The sequence below is a fragment of the Argiope bruennichi genome, chromosome 3 (assembly GCF_947563725.1).
Source record: "Argiope bruennichi chromosome 3, qqArgBrue1.1, whole genome shotgun sequence".
Taxonomy (NCBI): Eukaryota; Metazoa; Arthropoda; class Arachnida; order Araneae; family Araneidae; genus Argiope; species Argiope bruennichi.
Window position 1 is genome coordinate 109,068,059 of NC_079153.1, and position 13,278 is coordinate 109,081,336.

The 13,278-nt window shown below is 31.1% G+C and overlaps 1 protein-coding gene across 1 annotated transcript in view; it reads left to right on the forward strand.

Annotated features, from left to right (window-relative positions):
- Positions 1 to 11,395, forward strand: part of LOC129963628 (polycystin-2-like) — a 65,174-nt gene extending 53,779 nt beyond the window's left edge. The window contains exons 15-17 of the mRNA XM_056078109.1: positions 7,400 to 7,547; positions 8,368 to 8,474; positions 9,763 to 11,395. Coding sequence (XP_055934084.1) covers positions 7,400 to 7,547; positions 8,368 to 8,472 — 253 coding nt within the window. The 3' untranslated portion in view covers positions 8,473 to 8,474; positions 9,763 to 11,395. The remainder of the gene's footprint in view (positions 1 to 7,399; positions 7,548 to 8,367; positions 8,475 to 9,762) is intronic.
- The last annotated feature ends 1,883 nt before the right edge of the window (positions 11,396 to 13,278 follow it).

A 13,278-nucleotide genomic window follows, 5' to 3' on the forward strand; every position in this document is an offset into this window, starting at 1 on the left:
ATGAAATACTGGTTTCATTGATTAAATATGAAGTTTGATATATAGATCCATAACGAAGTTGGTACAATGTTACACAAAAATTACGCTAAGAAAAAAAAAATTAACTCAATGGGTTTTTTTTTGTTTTGTTTTGATTTTCTCTCATTCTAATTTTAATATATTCATAACTTTTTCTAAAAAATGAATGAGTGTAAAATTCATAACTGATCAGTTCTATCATGTTAAAAGTTTTAGACTCGAGTATATTGATGAAATAATCTACTGTTGTAACTTTTTTAAAAAACTGTTGGTACATTATCCAGAGGAGCAAGAAATAATTTCCCAAAATTTTTAGCCATCCTCTTTTCCTCTCTCTCTTTCTCTCCCTTTATTGTTTAGATTGTACCTGGAAACAGCAGTAGAACACAAAAAATCAGATATATCCGCACAGATTTTCTTCTTGGTATCCTGTGTGTTAATTATTGTTACGAATCTGTGATGCGGCTTTCCAGCATAGTTGGTTCCATAGGAGGTTCCAGAGCTTGGCGACTTTGGCGCAAAAATAGATTATACCCGAAACATCGAGAATTTTCCCGATCCGTCCGGTAGGAACGGAGATACGCCTCGAGCGTTCCTGATTGGTTGAGAGGCTCCTAGCCCCGCCTCCTGAGACCTATAAAAGGAAGCACCCGCAGCTGCCAGCAGACGGTGAATTGAGTCGTGGACCAGTGGAGTCGAAGAGTAGTCGGAAGCGACGGTGAAGAACTCGTCTTCCAGGTACTAGCGGAGCAGCGACGGAGTAGAGCTGCTGTGTATACTGTTGTATGCTGCACGTCTCGGCTGAAGATAATCGTCTTCTGTGCTGTATATAGTTGTCGTCTTGGTGCTGTCCTGTGTGTCTACGTGTAAATAAACGTCGTTGTTTTATTTTCTACTGCCGCCTGTTGATTTAGCGTTCTCCACACCATATAACTCCCACTATCCAAACGAACCCAGAAATTTTGTAACATTATTTTATCAATAACGTGTCCTAAATATTTGTCCCTAATATTTTAAATTTTAAAGGCGTTATTCGTGATATACTATTCTTTAAATTCATGGAACTGATAGCAGTTTGGTAACTGTATACAAGGTGTCTAAAACAATTGTACTAATTTTTTAAACAGCTTTGCAAGATCTGCTACGGGGATTTTGAACTTGGGTCTTCCTTTTTGCGATGTTAAAAACTATTTAAACAATCATATCGTTTCTACCGGTCAAAAGACATGGGATCTGCTAATCCATAATAAATTACATTTTATTAAAAAGGACATTGGGTTACGGCCTGGTTTGCCTATACGAGAGAGCGTTTCTTAATGGGACATACTCGTTTTACCAATAAATATCTTATATTTGGCGAAATTGCCCCTATGTGTAGCAGATTTCATTTTGATTTTACTCTTCATCATATATTAATCGAATGTTTATCTTTTAAATCCTAACGTTCTTACTTTTTAAAGTCATTGCCATTAACTTTATAAGAAAGGAAGTTATTAAATTTAAGAATGAAAAATACTACCCAAATTTTTTTTTAATTTTAAAAGTTATTGGTTTTATGACTGGAATTTGGAACCTTTTTCTTCTATTTGTTATATCCTTTTCTGTTAAATGGGTCTACTTTATACCATTATTTCGCATTTTTTTTAACCTTGATTTAGGATCCTTTTTATTATTTGCGTCGTCATATTTTATGCGGTTTTATATATTTACATTTGTTTTTATAATCGTTTCTTTTATATATATAATCTATTCTGACTTTACCGTATGCTTGGCGCAGTATAGCTAGTTATGACTCTTATACCAGTAAACCAAACAAAAAAAAAGAAGTTAAACAACTTCTTTTATATATAATTTCATTGCCAATATATTTACATTCATTATATTTTGCAAAGATATGCTGATCTTTCCTTGCAAAGTCCGCAGTTTTGTAACAATTTTGCAATCCACCTGATTAAAAGTTATGCATGCATCTGATTATTGACATGTCCTCAAATAGAATTCCAATTTCAATAGTGAATAGTAATAATAATATAATAGTAAATAATAGTAATAGTCTGTACGATGGTTATGGCCATTTCTAATAATGTAACTATTTGGAAGCATAATGTGCTTTCCGAGATGACTCATTATCCTTCTGAACCACTACATCATTTTTTATGATTTTGTCCGTGCTAGCATGTTCTACCATACTTAATGTAAAATCCATAATGTTTAAATAACAGTATTATCTTCTTCGATGACGAATTTGCAAATTTTCACGCAATAAGGAAAATTGGGTATTCATGCACATATTTACAAAAGAAAATCAGTGTATCGGCGTATGACTCTGCGTTTTAATGTGCAGATTGTAAACGCTCGATACATAAAATAAACATTTCTTATTTTAGGATATTACGAGCAACGATTTAAAGTATTTTAAAGAAATTAAAATAAAAACACAAACTACGTCAAATCCAAGCAACGGCGAGCATCTCACTCGTTCTATTTATTTTTACAATAATAATCTCGTTGCCAGATGCAACAGCAGAAAAATAGTTTCATTTAACACAAAAATAATATATAAAATATTTTTGATGCAATTACTTCAAAAACAAACATGAACAATTATAACAATTAAACAAATACAAAACATTAATAATTATTTATAATATTTAGTTACGTGTGAACCACAATAACTTGCGATGATGAGTTGCGTTACTCACAACCTGTTCCTACATCACTCCCTTGCCAGTAACAAAGTTACGTTAATTAGAAAAAAAAATTGAAAATGACATTTAAATTTAATATGAATAGAATGCACTAGAACAACATTTTATGCATCGTCTGTAAAACGCACAGGTCGTTTTATTTTCCTTCCACAACGTGTTTGTGTGGTTAAAGCAGGCAGTTTCTCGTCCTTTATTGAATCACTTAATGCATTCTTATGTTGCATCCTTTCAGTTGAGTCACTTCTTTTGGGTTCACAAGATGCAGGACTGTTAACAGTTGATGGCAATGGAGCATCAGAAGTGTCAAAATGTGTTAATTTATAGGCTGGTTTAATTCGATCAATAGAAATATTTACATGTTCACCTTTGATTAATAACGTGAAAAAATTTTTCGTTCGTTGTAATACTAAAAATGGTCCTTCATATGGCGGTTCTAAGGGTTTTTTTACGCGATCAATCCTAAGAAATACGTGAGTAGCTGTATTTAAATCTTGTGGAACAAAAATGTGTTGTTTGCATTTTTGCTTGGGTATTCTTGGTTTTATTAACTGCATCTGTTTTCGTAGATTATCAACAAAAGAATCTGTAATGGACACAGTTTTCGAATCTTCAAAAAACTCACCAGGTAATTTGATAGATTTACCAAATACCATTTCGGCTATTGTAAAACTACAATCGTCTCGAAGAGAAGCTCGTAAACCCATGAGAACCGTAGGCAACGACTCAGTCCATCGAATACAGTTGTGGCATCTAATGGCTGCTTTTAGCGTGCGATGTAGGCGTTCTATCTTTCCATTGCTTTGGGGATGATAAGACGTCGTATGCCGTAATTTTACACCACAAATGATTGCTAATTTTTTGAATAATTCTGAAGTAAACTGAGTTCCTCGATCCGTAACCACGAGAGAAGGTACTCCAAATCGTGTTATCCAGCATTCGTAAAAAGCTTGTGCAACAACTTCAGCAGTGATCTGTCGTAAAGGAACCACTTCCATCCAAGATGTGTGTCTATCGATGCATGTCAAACAATAGATGTATCCATCCGATGGAGAATACGGCCCAATCAAATCAATATGAATTACACTAAAACGATCATCTGGCGGTTTAAAAGTTCCAAATTCGGATTTTGTATGCCGCGAAATTTTATTTTTTTGGCAATGGAGACATGCTCGTGTCCAGTTACGAACTTCCTGTTTCAGTGAAGACCAAATGAATCGTGATGACATTTCTTTAACTGTTGTACGAATTCCAGGGTGAGATAAACAATGGATTTGTTGAAACATCCGCATACGGAAAGGCTTTGGAATAAAAGGTCTAACCTTTGATGTAGATGTGTCGCACCATAAAGATTTTCCGGATGGAAGTTGACACTGCTTAAATTTCAAGGATTTACTGTAAAGTCGCAGTTGTTTCAGTTCGTCATCATCAGTTTGGGCTTCAGCAATTTGATCATAGTCTATAGTTGGCAGGTTAACATTAGCAATTCTCGATAATGTATCTGCGACAATATTTTCCTGACCCTTTACATGACATATATTTGTGGTAAATTGAGAAATATACTGTAAATGTCTCAACTGTCTTGGCGACGCTTTGTCGTTCTTTTGCTTAATAGCAAAAACCAAAGGTTTATGATCAGTGAAGATTTGGAAATCTCTACCTTTCAAATAATGCTTAAAATGTTTTACTGACAAATAAATAGCCAAAAGTTCACGATCGTACGTCGAATAATTGGTTTGCGCCTCATTTAACTTTTTTGAAAAAAATGCGATAGGTTTCAACCCATCAGGTTCGTGTTGTTGCAAAACTGCTCCTATAGCCAAATCCGATGCGTCTGTGTGAAGAGACAGAGGATAATCGGAATTTGGATATGTCAACATTGCAACTTCTGCTATATCCATTTTGCATTTTTCAAATAATTTTACAGTTGCCTCACTCCAAGGCACTTTTCTCTGATCTTTCTTTTTGGCACCTTTTAAAAATTCATGAAGAGGGGCTTGAGTTGCCGCAGCATTTTTTATGTATGGACGATAGAAGTTTAGCATACCTAAAAATGTACGCAATTTTTGAAGGTTGTTTGGCAATGGATACTCTAATATGGCCTTTACTTTTTCAGGCAGAGGCCTTGATCCTTTAGCCGAAATTTTATAGCCCAAAAATTCTAGTGAATCAACTCCGAAAACTGATTTGCTGACATTTATGCGAAGCCCGTAATCATTTAAGCGTTGAAAAACAATTTTGAGATGTGAGCGATGTTCTTCTGCACTAGAAGAGGCAATCAATACATCATCTAAATAAGGAAACACAAAGTCTAAATTTCGAAATACTTCGTGAATAAATCTTTGGAATGTTGCCGGAGCATTCCGCAAACCAAAACTCATTCTGTTAAATTCGTAAAGTCCAAACGGAGTAATAATAGCTGTTTTTTTCTTGTCCTCCTCTGCAACAGGAATATGAAAATAGGCCTTAAAAAGGTCAATTTTAGAAAATATGACTTTGTTTGGCAAAATGTGCTGAAAATCTTCGAGTCTAGGAATTGGATATCTATCTGGGAGTGTTTGGTCATTCAACCTTCTGTAGTCCCCGCATGGTCGGAAAGATCCATCTTTCTTCGAGACCATATGCAGTGGACTGGCCCACTCTGATTTAGATGGACGAATAATATTATTGTCCAGCATAAACTTAAATTCCTGTTTGGCAGTTTCTAATTTCTTCGGATCTAATCGCCTTGCTTTAGAGTACACTGGTGGTCCCCTAGTTTCTATGTGGTGTTTTACAGTATGCTTTACATCAGAAATGAAAAAATTAGGTTTTGTAATAGATGGATACAAATACAATAAATCTGAATATTTACAGGCACTGTACATTGTATTTACACTGACGTTTAAGGCAGGTGCAACTTTACCTTCAGTAGAGAGGTTAGTTATTCCATCAATTAATGTTTTATTCTTAACGTCAACTAACAAATGGAAACGATTTAGGAAATCTGCTCCTAAAATTGGCTGTTTGATATTTGCTATGACAAAAGGCCATTGGAATTCACGACGTAATCCCAAATCAAGGGTTAATACTTTCGTTCCATATGTTTCAATTTCAGTTCCATTTGCAGCATATAATTTATAATCACTAGCTGAAATTTGTTTTGCAGTATTGGGAAAAATGCTAACATCAGCTCCACTGTCCACAAGAAAACGCAAACCCGTTGTTTTGTCAAAGACAAATAAACGGTATTTACGGCAATCTTGATTTACTTCCGCAGCAGAACTCGCCGTTAAGTCTGCTGCTGATGCTAGTTTTCCGAATTTGCATTTTTCCATTCACAAGGTTGTTTACATTTATCAGGGTAGCATTTTGCTCCAAATTTATAATGATAAAAACAGTACTTACCAGCAGGATTAAATCGTTTACGAGACGCGCTGCGTCCCCGATTGTTTTTATTAGCAGCTCTGCTCCTTGAACGACTGCGTTCAAGTTGTAAGCGGTTGATTTTGTGCTCCAAAGAAACAATTTGTGAACGTAAACTATTTATTTCACTCTCCTGCTGTATATCACCTCTAGATGTAGCATATATTTCCCGATTCGGATGCATTTCTACAATACGGTCAGCCATTTCGGCAAGTTTCCGGATATCTTCATTGCTGACGATTAGTATATTTCGGATGGAATCGGGCATTTTTTGAAGAAATAGGGTTTTCAACACATTATCGGAAATCCCATCTGTCGCCAAACTACGCATTTTTTGAAGTAGTTGAGTTGGCCGTAAATCGCCTAACTCCATTTCTGACACGAGACGCTGAATACGTCTATTTTCGCTTTCTTTAAAGGTATTCAGCAATCTCTCCTTCGCAGCGGTATATTTATTTTCATTAGCATCAGTGACTATATCCCATAAATTTTCAACAAATTTTGGTTCCATCTGCGCAATTAAATAATGAAATTTTGTTTCCTCTGATTTAATACCACTAATGGAAAATTGCGCCTCCACTTGGTAAAACCAAATTTCTGGCTTTTCTGTCCAAAATGGAGGAATTTTTATACTAACCTTGGCTACTTCACCATTAGCTGCTGTATCCGCTGCACTTAGTTTCGGTTCGTCTTTTTCGCTGGTCGCCATTGCAGTTCTGTTTCCGGGTCACCACTTTATCGGCGTATGACTCTGCGTTTTAATGTGCAGATTGTAAACGCTCGATACATAAAATAAACATTTCTTATTTTAGGATATTACGAGCAACGATTTAAAGTATTTTAAAGAAATTAAAATAAAAACACAAACTACGTCAAATCCAAGCAACGGCGAGCATCTCACTCGTTCTATTTATTTTTACAATAATAATCTCGTTGCCAGATGCAACAGCAGAAAAATAGTTTCATTTAACACAAAAATAATATATAAAATATTTTTGATGCAAGTACTTCAAAAACAAACATGAACAATTATAACAATTAAACAAATACAAAACATTAATAATTATTTATAATATTTAGTTACGTGTGAACCACAATAACTTGCGATGATGAGTTGCGTTACTCACAACCTGTTCCTACAAGTGCAATCACTGAATTGTAAGAACATTATAGATTTACAACAAGTTTACTCTATATTATAGTGTAAACTTGCATTTTTTTGTATTAATGTTATTAACTTAATTTTTTTACTGATATTTTTGTATTTAAAGACTCACTCGCCGTGTGGATCGCATGGAGCATTCTATTGGAAGCATAGTATCAAAGATCGACGCCGTCCTGGTTAAGATGGAAGGTATGGAAAAGGCCAAAGTAAAGAGGCGAGAGAACATGAACAAGATCCTCAACTCCATTTCCGAGGTATCTTTTTTTGCTCATCTTACACATTATTCTTTTCGAAATTGAAATACTTAATGATGTTGCGAAACTTGCAAACTGTTTTTCGCTTATAAAATGTTATTTCTATAATTTTCAAATTCTGTTTGTTTTTGTTTTATGTCTGCTATAGGTCAATTACAAAGTATTTTTACTTTTATTATGTTAATGCGTAAGCATACTTGAAATTTTATTGAGAAAGACAACATTCGCGAAACTTGGTAATTGACGTTTATTTAGCATTTTAGATATTTCGTGAAAGTCCTAAACAGATTCAAATATAAATGCTGGTATTTTTAGAATCTCATACTCAGATGAAAATTCGAATGTTAAAAATATTAGCTTTGTTTATTTAAAAATTTCAAACTGTGTGTGTATGCATGTGCGTGCATGTCTGTGCGTATAAGTGCAATCGCTTGCCTAACTATCTATAGAAAACCTATAGTACTACCTGTAGAATATATTCCTTTACTTGTAAATTTTCTCTTTAAATTAGGTATTTATTATGGAATATTTGAGCAAATTTATGCCACCTATTTTAAAATTATTAAAAGAAAGAACCTTCTTTATTTTTTCAATACGCCTGCTGATCTCATTTAGCATTTTTCAATTATTATTACTTTTTTAATTTTAGATAATTTAACTTGCGAAATTTTTCCCAGAATAAAATGTCTGAAGGGACTAGCTTTTACAATTTTTCATTTATTGTTTAAAATATTCCCTGGCAATACTGAATACCTCATCATTGATTCCTGTTCTATGTTAATACATTTATATAAAACGAATGCTTCTGCTTTCTTTTCAGAGTGAGAATTTGGATGAAAAAGCCAAACGTCAGCAGATGGAACAGTTAGTGAGGGAAGAACTTCAACGCTGGGACTCTGATCAGTCACTCAACATGCGTCGATAAAAGTAAATTCACTTTAAGACAACTGGCTTATGAATAATTATTAATATAAAATCTGTGCATCTTCTTTTTCGGCTATATAAACAATGCAATTTCTTTCGAGTGCCAAAGTGTTAAAAAAAGAATGTTCTTCAATCATAATTTTATTGCTGTTTTTTTTTTTTCAATAACATAGAAATAAATGTTTTTTTAATGTCTCTTATATGAATGTACAGTTTTTGTCCGATTTTTATTAAATTTGTAAATATGTTAAATTGATTAAAAAATTAAGCTGTTGGCGTTTTTCCATTATAAGTATTACTTCCCCATTATTATTTCCGAATATGTCTTCTCACAAAAAAGTCTTTGGTTCTGTCTTAAAAGTCAAAAAATTACCTTTTTAATATTCCCATTTCCATACAATATTTTTTCTCTAATTAATTGATTAATGTTTTTTCTGTTTAATATGATACAAATCTGTTAAAATGTTTTTATTGTTATGATGAAATGCAACCTGATTTCATTGTTCCATCAAGCCATTCAGTCGCTTGCTTTTGCCAATATTAAAATCAAAATTTAAAAAAAAATGTTTTCTTGGGACAAAAATTCCAAAATATTCCGAAATTGAATTTTTATTTCCATTTTTATTTTGCAGCATGTATGTTATCATTAAACCGTATGAAGTCGGTTATTTCACAGAATATCAATTATTTTATGAATTAATTAAATTTTCCATGAAAAACTGAATTATATACTTTAATGGTATACTTTTAATTTGCATACGTATTGATTTGTAGACTGATTAGAATAACTTGGTATTGCCCAATTTGTAGTCATTATTTGTAGACTATTCCATTCGTATTTTCGAATAAGTAGGTTAATTTTGAATAAGCACCAATATTCCAAACGAACGAAATAGTCCTCAAATACAGTTTGTTTTCTATAAAGGAAATATCAGAATAATGAGAATATTCTAAATATTGTAATGTGCAATAATAATGAAATAATAATAATGACTGTTTTTTATTCTGAAAGAATAAACAATTAACTTTTTAACTTTTTAAAAATATAATTTTTTTCATTTTGAATGGGGGAAAAAAAGAAATAAATTATTTCTATGAGCAAAGTCATTTAATATTTTCCTTTATATTTAAACAATTTATATCTTTCTTCCTATATTAATTAAAAAATATAACGTAACTTTCGCACTAAAACTGAAACATTTTGAGAAAATAATTTTATTAGTATTCTGTTATTAATTTGAACTGAATGGTGTTGGCATTTTTTCTGAAATTTTCATTCCTTTTATTTCAGATCATTCTTCTGAAATGTTTACATTTTAAGAGCACCAGTCTCAGCACGTAATTGCAAATTCGTCCATATGCACGAATCAATAATTTTGTGGAGTTACTGGTGAAAACAGGCAGCACGGCACTCACTGTGCACATTCTTTATGGCGTTTTGAAAGTCATCACCAAGTGGCCACTTCGAACAAAGGAAACGAATGTCGAATGACATTCGGCACTTAGACTGTTGATTTTCAGACACTTTATAATTTGTTGAAATTGTTAGAATTGTAGGTGGTATTCTTAACGTATTGTGAGCCGGTGCTGCTATGTACAAATGGATACTGCAAAAATAAGTTTTATCGGAAAATGTAGCAAATGTTTATATTTTATGAAAAAATTGTTGATGAAATATATTGTTGAAATATAACTAGAATTCAAATATTAGCATTTAAGGAGAAAAAAAAAAAAAAAAAAAGGAAAGAAAGAATATAAAAACATTGTTTATTTCAAATAACGGATAGAAGATGAAAAATGTTGTTATGACTTTTACCCTAATATTTCCTTTTCGCAATATCGCAAACGATCCTATCAATAAACACCAAACGAGATTTTAACTTGCAGTCTAAACGATACACATGGATAAAACTTTATTTTATCCAACCGGCTGACAATGTGTTAACGTGAAAAATACGTATTTTAATGTTAAATATTAAATATTTCGTTCAAAAATGCGTAATTTTCATCGTTCTTTACTGACATTATGGAAATTTGAAAATGTGATATGTAGATTAGGAATATTTTAGATCTTGCTCTTTCGTGCAATAAATAAACATATCGGAGAGTAGCACTATGCTTCGTAAAATTAATATTTTCTTTAGAATAGTTATTATTTATTAATCTGCATGTAATGTCTTTTCCATGTATCAACATAAACACAGGTGAAAAAGCTTGCTGAGCATTAAATATTTATGCAAGAAAAAAAAAAATCAAAAATTTTCTCAGAATCTAATTTATTTGTTATTTCAGAGTTTTTCTTTCAATTAAATATATTATTAAGAAGGAAGAATGCTTGTAAAAATTGTTCCTAAAGAAAAAAAAAATTGTTCTAGAAATTTTTAGATTGCATTAAATGTAGGGTATTTTTTATAAACATTTTATCATAGAAAAATCATTTTCTTTTGTATATATATTGATACCTGAATACAATAATGTAATTATGATTTTATGAATGGTAATTTTTTTTATCAGGAATTTACTCCTAAGAATCAAAAACTTATAGTCACATGATACTGGTATTAAAACTTTAATCTGTAATAAAAAAAAATAATGCATTCTATTTTTGTTTGCTGATGTAGAATTTATAAAGGAATAAAAATTGGGAAGAATTTTTTTAGTGCAATAATACATTTCAAATTCTGAAAATGAATTTAATAGCATAAATGTGAATTTACACCAGCACAATTTATTAAGAAATGCATTTTATTGGAAAGTAAAATTTAGACCTTATGTACCTGCTGTAAATCTATCAGCTGATAATATGATGTTGTGGAATTCTTAAATTTACTGCACGAAATAAATGGATGTCTAAAAATTGTATATAGTGTACAGTTAACTTATGCACTTTTAGAATGTCCAAATAAATTATCTGTGTAAAATTTTGTCTTGTATTTATTTTTTGCTTTTTTTTATTTTGTTATGTTTGTCTCTAAGTACGTGAACATAGTAATTTTAAAACACAATGGATTAGAAGAATGAATTTTGTCATCTGTTCCTTAAAATAAAAATTTCATTATTGCATTTTTCCTTATATTTATCTGCAGAAATTTGATTTATACTTAGACATATGACCGATATTTTCCATTTGAATAAAAAGAGACTGTGCAGCAAAATACTAAATTTTTATGCGTGTGTGTGCGCGCGCGTGCGTTTACCATTCGTCTTAAAGAAATTTGAAGTGAGAGATAAACTGATTTTACAAACATTTAATGAAAAATCAAGCGATTAAAATAAGAAAATTATTTTAAGTCAGATTTGAAAAACTATATTTTAGCACTTTTGACAGACTTGCTAATATAATAATAGAATTGCTAATATATTGCTCATCATATTATGATGAGCAATATTGTTTCCTGATATTTTTACATGATATTGATTTTGCGCTGGTTGTAAAATTTTTGAAGTGTGACATAGTGATGAGAAAAACATTTAAAACTCACTACAGAACAATATTGGAATTATTAAATTGGACATGTAATCACTTTTTGAATGAGCAGATTCTCATTATAAAAAAGGGTTTTTCGGAATTTTAATTGAATTTGTAAATAAAAATTGATGAAAAAAATGTATGCTTTTTCGCTATTATTTCAAACTATATTATTTCATAAAAAAGAAAACAATTTTACATCTCTTTAAAAATAAAAAAAAAATCAGCGATATCAATTTTATTTCTGCACAGTTTTCTTTCCTGTAATTTTAATAAATTATTCGAAAAAAATGTAATTTATTTAGTAGTAATACTTTTCTTTATATTAGTTACCAGATTAATCCATTCAAGACGGCGCATTTTTTTGAGACCATTTTCAGAAGAATTTGCAATTCAATTGTACACACAGTATGTTACCCTCTTTTGATTCGGAAATTCTTTGCACACACTTTGCAATTTTAATTTTTGTGCATAAGTTATCGCTGCCGTGAGGCCACAAACATTACCATGCTGCGATGTTTAGAAATAGATGTTCGATTCTCTTTAAGAGAAAATGATATGACTCAAGTATTTTAACTGTGAAATATTTACTTTACATTATTTGTGCAATCCATTTTGCTTTACCAACATTTAATATTGTACAAAAAATTTTAGCATACTTGTTATGCGCTACATGGTTGCATAATTATTGTAACAAGATTTTTAGAGAAGTTTGAAATTGTTTCATAACTTGAGTAATTTTCTTATTTGCTAGGTTTTTTAATTATTTTTTTATATTTGAATAATGAAATGCATGCGCACGTGCACAAACACATACACACATTCTACTATGCTTGCAATACATTTATAAAACATTTCCCATAAAAAAAGTAACTACCTTTGTATATTTTACTTTTATTCATGTATGTATTGTTACAAAAGATAATTTTGAATATCGAATTACCGGGTTTCCATTAACATTAATTTTTTCTGTCATTTCTGTTTAATCATGAAATTATTTCGGATGTGAGGTTCATAATATCCAAAAAAAGAAGAAGAAAATGTTGCTACCAGTAATACTTAATTAAAACATTTATTTTCTAAATGTGCTTTCATCTAACATGTTTCTAATTGTTTTATTCCTATTATAATTTGAAATTTTAACTAGCACCAGAAATATTTTAATAAATAAAAAAAATTGAAAGATTTATTCGAAGTTATATTTTTAATTAGTAATTTTAAATTTGTTATTTAAATTTAATTAAAATACACAGGCACAACTTCCAGTCCTTTGAATTTTGTTTTTTTCCATGTAAAATATAACTATCAAATAAGTGTATATTTGTCGGATATTTTTAG